Source organism: Mytilus trossulus, chromosome 7, assembly GCF_036588685.1.
Source record: "Mytilus trossulus isolate FHL-02 chromosome 7, PNRI_Mtr1.1.1.hap1, whole genome shotgun sequence".
Classification (NCBI taxonomy): Eukaryota; Metazoa; Mollusca; class Bivalvia; order Mytilida; family Mytilidae; genus Mytilus; species Mytilus trossulus.
In genome coordinates, this window is record NC_086379.1 from 57,619,787 (window position 1) to 57,635,773 (window position 15,987).

The 15,987-nt window shown below is 30.4% G+C and overlaps 2 protein-coding genes across 2 annotated transcripts; both read left to right on the forward strand.

Annotated features, from left to right (window-relative positions):
- The first annotated feature begins 4,376 nt into the window (after positions 1 to 4,376).
- LOC134726547 (uncharacterized) lies at positions 4,377 to 7,040 on the forward strand. The gene is made up of 3 exons (XM_063590952.1): positions 4,377 to 4,973; positions 6,335 to 6,379; positions 6,981 to 7,040. The coding sequence occupies exons 1-3, from the start codon at positions 4,383 to 4,385 to the stop codon at positions 7,038 to 7,040; spliced, it is 696 nt and encodes a 231-aa protein (XP_063447022.1). The 5' UTR covers positions 4,377 to 4,382.
- A 3,197-nt stretch (positions 7,041 to 10,237) lies between these two features.
- LOC134727167 (uncharacterized) lies at positions 10,238 to 15,600 on the forward strand. Its single transcript, XM_063591547.1, has 5 exons — positions 10,238 to 10,286; positions 12,234 to 12,853; positions 13,662 to 13,706; positions 14,254 to 14,319; positions 15,067 to 15,600. Exons 2-4 carry the CDS (start codon positions 12,242 to 12,244, stop codon positions 14,314 to 14,316), a joined length of 720 nt encoding a protein of 239 aa, XP_063447617.1. The 5' UTR covers positions 10,238 to 10,286; positions 12,234 to 12,241; the 3' UTR covers positions 14,317 to 14,319; positions 15,067 to 15,600.
- Positions 15,601 to 15,987: the final 387 nt, after the last annotated feature.

The following is a 15,987-nucleotide window of genomic DNA, read 5'->3' on the forward strand; positions in this document are numbered from 1 at the left end:
TATATGAAAAAGTTGGATTCTTTCCTTATAAAACTTCATTCTGAAGTCAGAAATGTATGATCTATTTCCTCTGCCCATTTTAGTATTTTCCATTGCAATATTGACACCTGTACATAAAATCTTAACTGGTTTGTATATTTCTATTTTATAATACCGCCTTCAAGAACGAACAATTATATCAGAGTTATAACATTTCAAAGTTAGGTTGTTGTATTTCCTCATATGGCAACAAACTGCATGCGATTCATTACCTGAAACGATAAAACTATTCAATTGAACCAAGAATAGAATCTTAATAGAGTATATCCTGAAAACCGCAGTGAAGATATAATGGACATTACTTTGCACCCTTTTGTCACTTATTCCAACATCTGTAATTAAGAACGAGATGCAATTCTTATTGAATAATTTCCTAACAATGAGTAATCATAAATAAACGATAACCGGCTGTAGGCTATGAAATTTTTCATTAAAATATACGGAACAATGTTTTAAGAAAAATTCATTTCTTCTGATTTTCAGCGTTTCTAAAGTTTTTAATGAAATTTATAATCATCAAATGCCTCATGTTTTTCTATCAATCGATTTATGAATTTCGAACAGCGGTATAATACTGTTGACTTTATAAGATTATTTTGAATTCCGTTCTGATTTACCCCATTTTTTCAATATGTATCAATACTAACATGGTTCTCCTTATTTTGTAGATTTAAATTTAAGTGGGCACAATTTGTGTACATTTGAATTAAGGTGAACAAAAATTGTGTAAATTTGAATTGAGGCGAACACAAATTGTGCAGATTAGGATTGAGGTGATTACAGATTGTGTAGATTTGAATTGAGGTGAACACGAATTGTGTAGATTTGAATTGAGGTGAACACAAATTGTGTAGATTTGAATTGAGGTGAACACAATTTGTGTAGATTTGAATTAAGTGAACAAAATTTGTGTAGATTTGAATTGAGGTGAACAAAAATTGTGGAGATTTGAATTAAGGTGAACAAAAATTGTGTAGATTTGAATTGAGGTGAACACAAATAAAATACCTGAAAACACAATGTTAAGCGTTTTTTTTATATAATTTGTAGGTTCGAATTTATAAGGAGGGATAATCCTAACTTAATTAATTTCTTGTTTTATTGTATTGCTGTTTTTGTTTAATAACCCGATATCCCCTTCGATTCCATGGATCGTGGATCTAATGTGTTTAACCGCTTAACTATAGGCTGATGAACGATACGGATTTGTCGTTTCGATTTTTTTTTAAAATGATATGTGGAATATGTCAAAGAGAGAACAACCCCAACCAAAAAGCAGAAAACAGCCGAATCCACCAATGGGTATTCTAATAGCGAGAAAAACCCGCATCCGGAGGCGTGCTCCAGCTGGCCCCTAAACAAAAATATGAACTAGTTGAGTGATAATAGACGTCATACTTATCTCCAATATATGTAAAAGGACACCATACAAGACTGACAAATGCCAGAAGCTTTTGACTTGTGACAGGCGCAACAATGAAAGATATTATATCTCTAAAATGCAAGGTGAAAAAAGTCCATTGTTCAAACATATAATATTAGCATTTTTTTTAACACTTTAATCAAGATACATAAAGCTGTTAATAGTTATCAAAGGTACCAGGATAATAATTTAGTACGCCAGACGCGCGTTTCGTCTATATTAGACTCCTCAGTGACGCTCAGATCAAAATAGTTGTAAGGCTTTCTGGACTTACATTCAACAGGGACGCTCAAGTCCAAATAATTGAAAACAAAGGATTTATAAGAACTAAATACAATTGAAGATGTATTTGACAAAAAAAATTAAAAAATCCGCAAGGGAGTTTGTTCATAATTCAAAACTGTATTCACACATTTTTAGAAAAGAATAGTTATAAATCATTCAAGTTCAAGAAACTATTTAATGTCCACCTGTAATAAATAACGGTTTTTCATTTTTGGTGTTCGTTGTTGTGTCAAATGCTTCTAGATATGACATAAACTTCATATCTTTATTTACAAACTGTAGATAATTAGATAAGATTCAATTACTAAAAAAATTTGCAAACATTTGAAAATGTATGCTCAAGGTAATAGGTAAGCTGTTTGATTACAAGATATTTTATGAAATTTCGCTTGCAACTAGAGCTTGTGAAAATGAAAATGCACATGGATATAAAAAAAAATATATGTTATATTAATGAAATTTCTGTTTTATTCTTACAAAAGGAGTAGACCCGGTAAGGGCCGGGTTTGGCCTCAAATTTCAAGTTTATTTGACGAATGATTTTGGACACTTTTTAAACACTTAAATAGATATAGGAAGATGTGGTGTGAGTGCCAATGCAACAACTCTCCATCCAAATAACAATTTAAAAAGTAAACCATTATAGGTAAAAGCCTTGGCTCACACCGAACAACAAGCTATAAAGGGCCCCAAAATTACTAGTGTAAAACCATTCAAACGGGAAAACCAACGGTCTAATCTATATAAAACTAAATGTCTATTTTAATTGATTCAATTATTTTTTGTGAAAGATTTTAACTGATTCACTCATTAAAAACGCTCTGATTCTAGCTTAAATATGAGAAATCTGTCAAATATGCCAAAAACTGTCACTTTACAGATGTTTTTTGTCAAAAATGAAAGTGGCCGCATCCGTGTTTATCCTCGACCTTTATATATGTTATGTATTATCATTAAACACAACTTACATTTCAGTATCAAGAATGAACACGAATGCGGCCACTTCCGTTTAAGACGGAAACCGTCTAAAATTTTACAAAAATGTTTAAATTGTGAAGATTACAGTAATTTAGCATGACTTAATGATGCTAGTACCCGATATATGTGCATGTAATGCCAAAAAACAGCCCATATTCATGTAGCAGAGGCATTATACTTTCCAAAAAATAACAAAAACTTTACATTTAAACAATTTTGTAAAACTGCTATATTTTGGGGCCAAAAAGGGGTCTTACTGAGCCTACTCCTTTAAAGATGGTAACCAACGATAGTTTTTAATATTAATAGTAGAATATTCTGCATAGCAAAACATAAATCAGTACAACCAAACTAAGTCATGTCAGTATGTCTACAGTGCATCGAAATCTGATTTTTGTTCACGTTTTTAATATTACAGTGACATATTAATTTGTTTGCTACTATTCGAATGAGGTCTTTAAGATACAAAAAATTGAAACAACGAAATCACCACTTGGAATATTCATACAGTTACAACAAATTCGGTGATCCCCTATAATTTTCGTATTTCAATTAAACAGAAATTGGGGTGGCTATTAAAGATAATACTCAATTTGTTTAAACAAATAAGTTATATACATATTTTTTTTAATTTCTTATGTATTTCAATTTGTTCTAGTTGTTCAAGACATTCATGGGATCACCCATTTGCATACCACATGTTATTCGATTTAAATACAGGCATGTACACAAAGTAAATAAAAGTAAATAGTAACGAAGTCTAAATAACAATATGTCAATCCACTGTTACGCCAAATTAATTTTACTTTATTCTGAGTGCACACATTTAAGTACAACAAAGAAAACAATAAAGATTCACTTATATGGATCGCTTGGTAAGTCTTACACACTTTATACGAAATGAAGAAGGTCAGACTATTTATAAAATCATGTAACTTTAATGTTTCTAAAATCTGACCAAATAATAAAAGGTAAGTGTTTTAACAAATATATGTATTCCTATATTGTACAAATTCAAATTGACATATGTTTTAAATGTGAACAACCGGATAAGTTAAGAAGAAATTAATGCAATTCACACATTATATTGAACATTAGTCGTATTCCAAACTTCTTTAATGACAAACAAAAAACCTCCACTCAAATACAACTGAAGACACCACACCCACTATCGAGATTCCATATATAGAAAACAGACATATGCAGATGTAGCTTGTTCTAACACTTTATAGCACTCAAACATCCACCTTTTTTTTGGGAGAACTTGAATTACAAAAGTTATAAACAAAATTGGTATGATTGAGAACTTAACCGTATCATGAATTTTTGCATTTAATAAAATAAAGCTCAAGGGATATGATCTGCCGATAAAGATAACATGCTGTATTTTCAAAGTTGTCTTTTTTTACTTAAAATTATGACCGGTACAGTAAGCCACAACCTTGTGAAATACCAAAATTGAAATTATTATAAGACTTAGACCACTACAAAAAAGATCCTTGTAATGTAATCAAAGTTTAACATAAAATGCAGTCATATATTATTATCATAAGTCAAAACTCATTATCTGCAGTAAAGAAAAATATTTTAAAGGAGTCATTTTTGCCCATACTTATGTAATTTTTGTTTCATGTTCTTTTTTTCGATTCAAAGAAAGATGTCATCAGGAACAGAAAATTACGAGCGTCTGAATGAACTACTAACTCGTTTAGTATATCCAACGTGTGAAAAGATTCTGGACAACCATCTTCGAGCAAATAAAGTATCGATCTATCAATTTCTAGAAACAAACAAACATCGCATCGTTCACTGTTTTCGTGTCAAATCACCATGCTGTTCATTACATGCTAACTGTACATATCCAATAAAGGCAACACTGACACAAAGACAATGGAGCTTCCTGTACAAAGACGAAGAAAAAAATGTTTGCACGAAGCCAGTTTGTATTTGTAATGTTGTTACAACATGCAAAAAATTTAGGAATCTTAACCTGAATGTTATATGTTTCCTTATAATCGAATTCTCAATGCTAAATGGGTTGAACATGGAAGCACTGAAGAGACTGAATGTGTTTAATCAAGAGATGCAGGACATTAGAACAGGAATTGTTCCGTATAGTGAGTTTCAGACCAAATGGAATACCACTACAGATAGTTTGATGGTCCTAGGTGTGACACAACAGCAGATAGATAGAATAAAGAAAATAAGAGTAAACCGCACACCTACTCCTACTGCTATAGATGACAGGGTAATATACTTTAAAGATTTTGGAGTAGAAAAAGCACAAAATATTTTGCTGTTGCAATTTCTCTAACCTTAATACAAATGAACAATAAATCAAATATAATTCTTATCTATTATGTTCTTCTTGGGTATGAGTATCGTAGACAAAAATGATATTAAATAAAACAAGTAAGATATGATCATACTGGTTTCCTGTTATAGGTGATGTGCTTCCCTCGCTTTTAGTTTGTAAACCGGATTTGTTTTCTTTCAGTTTATTTATGAATTTCGAATAACGGTATACTACTGTTGCCTTTATTTATTACTCCTGATATCTTTACGGAAGTTACATTTAACTGAAATACTGAAATAAAATGTTAACGTATATCTTTAACCAGTGATCGTAGAGGCTGATTATAATAAATGATATAACTTTTAAAGCTAATATAAATAGACAGACATATTTGTAAAATGTCTTCAGAGCTGTCTTTACCAAATGATGAAAAATATAATTGGCATATATCTATAGATTAGTGTTTTAATGATTTGCAGAAAAGTTTAACAGCCTTCAGTAAAAAGAGCATCATGGAAGTTTTTCTTTCACTAATGCTACTTAACATCCATTATGTTAACTGAAGCATTTGCGTTTTAATCTAAAGAGTGCATAGAAGACTGGAAAATCCAACCAGTCTTATTTGTAATGCAGTAATGATCATTTATACATCTTAAACTGACTCAGACATCCCCTCTAGTAAGGATTTCACCTTCTTAATATGAGTGAATGATATATTACTATTTAAAAATGTGTTAGTTATTATATAACCCAGAAACTTTTGAAGTGCTAAGACAAATGGAGTCTGTTCTTTTATAAGTAGGTGATGTCTGAACTTACAAATTACAAAGAGTTACGTAATTACTGCAAAAGATAACTTTCACTTATGAATATGATCAAGGTTCTACACATCAAATAGTATAATAACATGGTAATAATTTTGTTTACATATCGATATTGGTTTTGACACTGTTCGTTATAAGGTGAACTTTTAAAATTTCAAACTAAGATTTCGTACTAGATTCGGTGATTTTTCCTAACTGTAAACGTAAAGTACGAGGTATCGAACAGTGAAGAGGCGATTAAACCAATGCTGTCCTTGAATGGGCATGTATGCAGTTTATGTTTATGACCCTTTCTCTTAGATCAGTCAATATCTGTCGGAATGTAGGGTTTTTAATGCTCTTAAACTTCTTACCTTAAATTTCGAGTCACTAATGAGTCTATTGTAGACTGAAAGCGCGTCTGACATACACAGCTATAATTCTGGTTTATTTGATAAGTGTTTTCTCTTAGTAGAATTATTCTTACTCTTATCTATATTTTTTTTGCAGGGTTGCAGATGTCCATGCTGTAAAATACTACTGATGGCACTAGTCGTATCCTTTGAATATCATTCAAATGAATTTGGAGGAAATTGTGGATATAAAAATAAAATATAATGTAAAACTTATACGTAGAAAGCACATGTATGTATTCCAATATGGGATGCTTTATATTTCAGAAGTGTGTGTAAAGTGTATATACTTATTTTTTTTGATAAGAGTCATAGGAAATCAAGCGATGGCAGAACAGAACGAAAATCGATAAATTATCTGGTTTGAGAAATTTGCAGCAATTTTATGTCCCCAAAGATTTGTTCTTTATTCTTCATTTTTAACTTACTGAGACAAGCGTTACTTGTCAGCGTATTGAAGACGAAACGCATATCTGGCGTACACACTGATATCTTTGATGGTGGAATAATATTTTTTTTTATTCGGAATGAAAATGGGTTAAATGAATTAGTTTTAAAACCTTTTTTAAGCTGGAATTATATTATTTGTTTTCAACTCATGCTTTATTCTTTACAGATAATATCAATTCTACAAACTGTTTAGACGGAATGTTTTATTGAGAATATTGGTTGTTGTCTGTATATAGTTGCCTGTGACTATCATTTCAAACAATTTGCTAATTATTTTCTTGACTCATAAAAAGGTATTGATTATTCTAGCTATACCTGTAGGAATCATTGTTGTACTTGTCCTGTATATTTAATGGTAAGTTAACAAGTATTAATGAAAAGAGAAGTGTGGTACGTCCAGTAAGATCGCTTTTAAGAACACATGATATTTAAAGGTCAGCATGGAATATTTAACGGTAAACTAGCAGACCACTCTCAGTTTTACAAATTATATTTACAATTTTTTTTTGTGGATCAAATTAATCAACACATTATTTCAACTTAACAATCTTTTCTATTCAATAACTGAACACACCTAGTAAATACGTAATCCATCTAAGGTGTTAAATTGAAGTTCACATGATAACGAATTCACATGAGGTCGAATAATTCCCTTAAAAGCAAATAATTCATCAGTGATGACGTTTTATAGCTTATTTTGACAAGTTGAAGCCAAACTATCTACTCTTAACGAAAAGTAAATTCAAAATTCTGTTTTTATCTATACTTGAAACGAAAAGGTTGGTATTTTAAGTGGAATATTTTGAAACATTTTTTTATCTTCATTTACTTTTTGAATAAATCATCAATTATTTTGCATGAGAAAGATTTTTGTTCTTCTTTATTTCAGAAACAAATGCCGGTTATCAGTTGATTGAAGATAGCCAGGCGTCATAAATATATTCATATAAAGATCTGGGATAATACAACTAGAGATGGATTGAAAAAGGGAAAATTGAGACATTGATTCTGACTGACAAAAATTAAAATAATTTATAATAAGAAATTAAGACAATGTTTTATCAATGACAAAAACATAAAATAAAAAAAGTAGATACAAATAGATAAAAGTCAATCTAATTAAAATATCGATCTCTGATTTCGTTAAACTACAAATGAGAAGTAATACGATATCAGAGATCAATATTTTATTTAGATTGAATAATGCAATGACATTTCAAAATTTAAGCTTTATTATTTGTGGTAATCATATGTTATTCAAAAATGTGCAAGAAGTATAGCAATATTTTCAGTTGTCGAAGATTCGTAATAATATATGCTTTGAATAAATTATTAAGTTTCATGATAAATTCGACTTTTTTTATCGTAAATTTTTCAATGGCGTACTGTTGTATAAATAAAGTTAGTGCCGAAGCGCAGGCTACTGACCAACATAAATAGGAATGACACCTTACAAAATCAACTCTGATTCAAAGATAGCCTTCTCTAAGCCTGACAGTTTCAGATCTTTTCTTTTATATTGACATCATATATGTTACTTAGGGAGAACGTGGTTTTAACAAATATTTCAAATTTGAGTCAACTGTCATCCTCTTATCTATTCATGTATACATATGAGGCACACTCGGTGCCCACTATATATTTGGAATTGACACCCTATATATGTTGTCTCTACATTTCCAGCTAAAACTCCTTGAGCTTCACGCTTTCCATAATAAGAGTCATGTGCGAACACGACGAAGGCAATTCCAGAAACACGCGAACGAAAATCATGTGATTATATATATAGAAACACAACCGGAACATCCAGAATCCCCCACTGAATAAAAGCTCTTTCACCTTCATCTTAGCCTGGATCTTAAGTATTCATTTTTTTGTGATCTGATAAAATCATGCTGATAATAAGATGCATAGTTTTCTCTGTTTGCAAATTTTTTCTGTGTTTGAATCAGTCCTGGTTTTCTTACTGCAGTATGTCCTTCTCGGTTTCCTGTTCTTTGTCATTTCATGTGTTTGGCAACTGGGGTGACCTTAACCCTTATTTTGTATTTGTTTTTATATTTGAGAATATAGAATGGGGTAAATGTGTGTTCGTATGTTTTATTACGGGAATGTTAACTTTCTGGTAGTAAAACACGTCACGCCCAGGCTGGAAAACTGTGCATGAAAATGCTCACATTATAAAAAAAATCATAGTGGTCCTCCTAATAAAGGCTCATTTTGGTAATAAATTATTAAGAAACTAATTTATGTTCTCCCGTTTTCAAAGATATTCTTTTTTGGTCATAATGTTTTTTTCAACTGTTTCGGATCTTATTCTTGGCTTTAAAATATTCAGCTTTGAGCCTTTCTAATGAAAGCGAATATAGAAAAGCGCTTTGACCGCGTACACTTTATACTCTGCTGTTTTCATTTTTAACAGCAGTGGGTTGATACTCCTTCTGGTGAACTATCAGTCCTCGAGGGAATCATAAGCATGGTATTTCGTTCTTCGTTACTGACATGTTTTTATAACAAACATTGCTTATTATAAATCAAATATGAGAATTTGAGTGAAATCGGTAAATATGATTTTGATAGCTAGTGCCGCTTTAAAATGGTGAAAAAGGTTCTTAAAATAATCTTAAACCAATGCATACATATATTTGTAAAATGTATATGTTGTTGCAACATAAATTTCCGTGTTGATTATTTATAAGCATAATAATCAGGTGAATGAGGTGAACGACATTGTTTTTTCAAGATAAGAGAAACAGCTTCAGTGTGGGTAGTGAAAACGTTGATAACAAACGTTGTATGGCTTCACATGTGTGGGATTTTGAACTAAGAACATTATATTGAATGATTTATATCGTCCCCCCCCCCAAAAAAAAAAAAACCCAAAAAAACCAAACAAATAAATAAAACAAAAACAACAGAAAAAAAATCCGATTCAATTTGCTACCTACAATTGATTTGAGTTAATAAAACTGAATTATATCTGACAAAAACATATCATTTTTTTTATTAAAGTCTGAATATAAATTTTAATCTTCTAAGTTTCTATTACGTACATTCATCAAATGTTAAACTTCAACATGCAAAAGTTGCATGCACGTTTCACTCAAATCTGTGACAATCATTATTTGATCTATAGTGATTCGATATGGTCAGCATTTCGTATTTTACTCTTTTCTGAGCTACTATTGGTAATAACAACGGTATAAGTCATCTGAACTAAAAACACAACAGTTCAAAAAAGTGAAACATAGATATACAGTCAGTACAGTTCTACTCTTCGATTTGTTGTGAACATACGTACGTTATGACAGAATGTCAAATATAATGGATGTCAATGCATGCCTTTATTATGTGACAATGTTTATTGTTTGAAAGATTTAGAGCACTTAAAATGTTTATAATTGAAACTTAATTGCATTACATTTAAAATAACCTATTCAGATATAAGATATTTGTTAAGTTTGTGTGCATTCAACGATTCGTTGATCTTATTGAGAAACAAAAATCACGATTCATAAGGCTTGACTAATAGTACATGTCATAATAAAGTAAAATGGAGAGTTGCGAAACATAGATTTAAAACAAAAACAAAACAAAAAGTAAGTATACATTAAATATATTTTTACTTTCGATTACTAGTTATAAATGATAAGAACACGAAGAAGGTAGTTGTTTTAAATATGTAACGTTATTTGGATATGTAATCGTATAGTATTTTTTATATGTTTTTAATTTCAATTTTATAAAATACTAAGGATTTTCTACCAATAATATAACTTTATTTCCGTTAGCAAATACAGCTTATTGGATTTACACAATATAAAAATCCAATAGATAATATACAGCATAATATAACATTTATACATAAATTATACAAATCAATGAAAGAATTAAGCGGAGTATAACATATAGACATATTAAACTGAAAATAAACATTTAAATAATTACCCATTACGTGCTTTTTCTGCAGAAAAATAAATATTTTCCTAGGTTGTTTAGCTCTTTGACATTTCTTACAGATAAGACTTGTACTTATTTAAAAGTAGATGGTCTCTCATAGTAATAACTCTATATATATTTATATCTGATGTCTTTATATTTATCACATTCTAAAATAAAATGATACTCATCTTCAATAGCATTTTAATTACACATACTACACTAACGATCATTTCTGGCTAAACTATAGTATCTACCTGTTTCTATACATAGTGCATGAGCATAAGTTCTATAACTAGTAATATAAGAGCTATACCAACTGTTTAATTGGACGACTAAGGTAAAATTGCATAGTGTGGCCATCGTGTAAATACTGATACAAAGTACATTTTGGCGAATTGTCAAAATGTGATTAACCTTCAGATATATAATTATCAATTACTCTTTGTTAAAATTCACTCAAAAATAGTTGTATGTTTCTATCTCGATGTGAAAACCAAACATCACTAAAACCATATTTACATAATATATCTTGTACTTTACAAGACCAATTTAGCTTGTCATTTGGTTTCACACAACTAGATTCGTACATATATTTTTATAAATGTTTTAAAATACAGTTCTCTGTGTCTAACAATCTCAACCAGTAGGTTGCCATTTTCACATATCTATTCACATACAAGGGCACTCTGTCCAACTAAAAAAAAAAAGAAAAAGATTTCCGAAGCTGTATTAGATCAAACATTTATGAATTTTTGGTCCTCAATGCTCCTCAACTTCGTTCTATTTTTGGCCTTTTTATGAATATTTTGTAAAAGGGTCTAGTTCAAAATTTCATTGACACGGCCCCTGATATCAATGATGACTTTATTTACCATGTGATTAAGATTAAAATAAAAACTGATTATTTATACCTAAAAACGTATGATTGAATAACCGCGCGTTCAACACGCGTTTCAGCCATAATTGTCATCTAAATGAGAAGTTTAGCGCTATAAAACCAGGTTTAATTCACCATTTTCTACATTTGAAAATGCCTGTTCCAAGTCAGGAATATGACAGTTCTTTCCGATTAGATTTTCCTCTGAATTCAGTATTTTTGAGATTTTTACTTTTTTTATATTTCTATCCAGTTATACTTGACCCTTCTTTCGATAATTTTTAAATACAAGCGCCCGAAAATATGTAGACAAATTTATTTATTAAATAAATATAATGATGTACAATTTAGGTATATGTACAAGATGTTATGTGTCTCGGTAGAACCATGTGGGAATGGAGATAACAATACGACTACATTCCTACCACTCATTCAACAAGAAGACAGGTTTGCACTCCTTGACTGTATAAGATCTGTTCTGCAACGGTCTTTTGGTATTACTTACATGTATAAAACCTTAAGTATTTAAATATTGCTACTAGTAATTTCGTCGTAAATTGTACTGATATGTATTCTGAATTTCAGACTGTGTTGAAAACCCATTAGTGTTCTTCGGCTGTTATCTTCTTTCTCTTTGGTCGGGTTGTTGTCCTTTTGAAACATTCCAAATTTCCATGCTCAATTTGATGTTATCACATAAACATTCTTTATTACTATTACTTTACAGATTCAAAGATGGCTACACAACGTGACAATTACCTTCGTATAAATAATCTCTTCCACAAAATTGCGGAACCAACAATTGATAAACTGATGGAAAATTACCTTCACAGAACAAACCAGTCGCTAGAGAAATTTCTCAACAATACAAATATTAAGCATACAATCATGCATTTGTACTGGAACGACAAAGAGTGTTGTGAAAATGTGAAAAACTGCACCAAATCCAAAAACCGTCCAATCAGCCGTGACAAGCTTGATGCTTATTATGATTACGGTTACAAGATAAACTCTCATTGTAATGTTCACCCATGTCTGTGTCACATTATTGCCAAGCGGATCATGTCTCGAGATCTGGAGATGCCACAACTTGCCTTTTTATTTCGGCAATTCGAAATTTTCAACGGAGAAATATTAGAATCTGTCGATATCATTCTAAAAGTCCATACAAAGTTGAAGCTTGATTACACAGACCAACGAATTAGAGCAAATGACTTTGAAAAGATGTGGGCTACCTTATCACCAAATCTCCAGAAGTTGGGAGCTACACAGCACGACATTGGCTTGGTCAGAATTAGCACAATTGAAGACTCAAAGATAAAGCAGATTGATATGACAAGTCCACAAGTATGTTTATATAAATGTTTATACATTTGGTGTTGCTTAAAGTCAATTGATATATAAAAGACGAAAATCCAACATCCACACATAGTAATACCCATTCGAAATCTTGTTATTTATGGTGTTTTTTGTTTTTATTTTCAAGCTTCGAGAGAGACTATAGTAAATCTTTTAAGTGCTTTACATATTTTATCCCCGTTTAAGATATAGAGAACGTAATGTATTCAAATGACAAATGTTTGAATAACAGCATTCTCTTTAAAAATTCTGAAGCTTCATTGTTTTTTTTTTGAATTTATGAAGATCTCAGTTAAGCATATTCACCAAACGATATTTCTTTCTCCAAAACCCCTTGGAAACGCTAGATATGAGATTCATTCTCTTTTTATAAAAAGAGAGGCTGCCTTTATTTAAACCATTTTCTACACTGATATAAAATAACAAATAAAAGGATAACAAGAAAAAAAATCATATACTGAACAGTAACAAAATAAAAAAAGAATGAATAAATCGATCACATTAAAAATCATACACAAATACAGAAAAAAAAATATCAGTTCTAATGTCACAGACAGCCAATACAATTTTCAACCTGAGTGATAATTCAAATTCAATTCAAATTGAAACAATCATTTTCAACGTTTTATAAACATGAGACTTCATGGTTGTTGCGAATTTAAAAAATAGACATAAATATGATGTTTAATTTTTTGTTGCCTGAAGGATAGATACAAAAATTGGAAAATAAATCAGGTTATCATCTTTGAAGTAATGTATACCATATTTTCCTAAATCCTATTGTTTTATATTTTAGAGGAGATGTACAGAACTGACGCTGATCACAATCAATTTAATTGTTGTATCCTTTCACTATAGTTCTCTGGACATTTCAACAACTTTGATAACTATCATTCAAGTTAGACACATTTACTGCTTCAAACATAGAAATAAGCAACATTCTAACTAATTTGCTATACTTATGATGATAAAAAGTCTCTATTTTGCAAAACTTCTGGATTGTTCTTTTTAAGAATATAACTCCTACGTATTTATTGAGTTACAATCAAATTGTTAAGAAAATTCAACTTTTCATTTGTTCGTGGAAGCACCTTTTAAAGTTGTTTACGGATAACCACATTCGCCTTTTAAACGTTGCTATGTAAAATACAAGTGCGTAGACTAAACGAAAATCAAAAACGCCAAAAGCAATACAGAGAAAAACGAAGAAAATCAGGCGCGAACAACAATAAAAACAAAACAAAATAAAACGATTGTCCCAGTCTCGTTCACGAAACGCGCGTCTGACGCCAGTGACGTATATACTTAATTTAGTTCTGGTATCTATGATGAGTTTATTCATAAGTTGACAAAATAGTTAATTACACTTCCTTGATGTTAAACTATAGATTTTGGTTTTACTGGTTGCTGTTATTGCCTTAGTGATTACCATTGCAGTTTATACTTTCTAAAAGGTAAGTTTCTCCATAGTGTTAATAATAAAGTACTAGAATGTCACAATGTTGTTCTACGATTCGTTTCTACTTAGTTTGTTGGCATGTGTTAATAATAAAGTACGAGCATGTCACAATGTTGTTCTACGATTATGAATATCGATGATTATTGCATTTAAAATGATACGTTTTATTTCAAAATATACAGTTGCTCCACGAAAATTTTCAATTTATAAACAGAAAAGAAACCCAAATTAATAAAGCATGTAATAGCTTATGCTCAAACGGAGAATTTTAAGATATTGTGGGTATTTATGTTGCAGGACTAGGGTTAACAGGTAGAACATTTTTGAAGTATGATTTATTTATTTTGCAGGACTGAAGTTAACAGATAGAACTTTATTTGAAGTATGATCTGTTATTTATTTTGCAGGACTGAGGTTAACAGGTAGAACTTTATTTGAAGTATGATTTATTTATTTTGCAGGACTGAGGTTAACAGGTAGAACTTTTTTGAAGTATGATCTGTTATTTATTTTGCAGGACTAAGGTTAACAGGTAGAACTTTTTTGAAGTATGATCTGTTATTTATTTTGCAGGACTGAGGTTAACAGGTAGAACTTTTTTGAAGTATGATCTGTTATTTATTTTGCAGGACTAAGGTTAACAGGTAGAACTTTTTTAAAAGTATGATCTACTATTTATTTTGCAGGACTAAGGTTAACAGTTAGAACTTTTTTGAAGTATGATCTGTTATTTATTTTGCAGGACTAAGATTAACAGAGAGTACGAAGAAACAGACCAATGGAAATGAATGACAATGACATTAAATCTATTCCAATGAAGTGTTCCTATATTTTAAGATTAACATCAAATATTCATTTAATAATGCATGGAAATATCCGTATTTATCTCTAAAGAATAGTTTTGATTTCATAAAACTGACACAATTTTTAAAAATGGTATCATATTTGGATATATTTTATATCGCTGTCATTTTCTTTTAAATGTTAATTGTTTGTATGAATTTCTTTTAGAAGATGCGAGTATTTTTTAAACTGAAATTGAATGTACTTCTCTTTTATGTAAAAACAATATAGTTTTAAATTTGTTCCGTCATGACAAAGAACAGAAGCTACTAAATTGTAACTTGAAGAAGTACTAGTATACGCTTACAATGAAAGGATATTTACCAATATGCATTCTGTGTGAGACCTGGATGACAGTATTAATATTGCCCGCTTTACATTTCGAGCTTTTGAGATAAAAATAAATTCCAACAATAAGCTGATTCATCTAAAATTAAACATATAAAAAAATAATAGATGGTATTGTATTTACTGGAACGATCTTTCACCCTTTTCTCCCTTTGATATACCTAATATAGCTGTTTTCATGTATTTCAGATTCCGATATGCTGACAAACCCCACATGCCGATATACAAGTACGACCTCCTTCTGTACTGTATCTCTATATAGACTAATACCGTCTTTTGATAAATTACTATACAAATATAGCCTTTGTATGAGGTCGATACAAGGATATATTGACCTGAAAGAAGTATATTGACTGAGGACGAAGTCCGAGGTCGATATACTTCTTTGGGTCGATATATTCTGTATTGACCTCATACAAAGGCTATATTTGTTATATTATTAATTTCCGACCATATTTGTATCAAAATCGTC

Bases quoted from the DNA above. Each gene is read 5' to 3' on its own strand.
- LOC134726547 (XM_063590952.1), top strand. From the start codon at position 4,383: ATGTCATCAGGAACAGAAAATTACGAGCGTCTGAATGAACTACTAACT. The intron at 4,974-6,334 runs GTAATATACTTT...TTTTTTTTGCAG, and splicing joins CTACTGCTATAGATGACAGG to GGTTGCAGATGTCCATGCTG. The intron at 6,380-6,980 runs GTATCCTTTGAA...ACTCATAAAAAG, and splicing joins TACTACTGATGGCACTAGTC to GTATTGATTATTCTAGCTAT.
- LOC134727167 (XM_063591547.1), top strand. From the start codon at position 12,242: ATGGCTACACAACGTGACAATTACCTTCGTATAAATAATCTCTTCCAC. The intron at 12,854-13,661 runs GTATGTTTATAT...TTTATATTTTAG, and splicing joins TTGATATGACAAGTCCACAA to AGGAGATGTACAGAACTGAC. The intron at 13,707-14,253 runs GTATCCTTTCAC...GTTAAACTATAG, and splicing joins TCACAATCAATTTAATTGTT to ATTTTGGTTTTACTGGTTGC.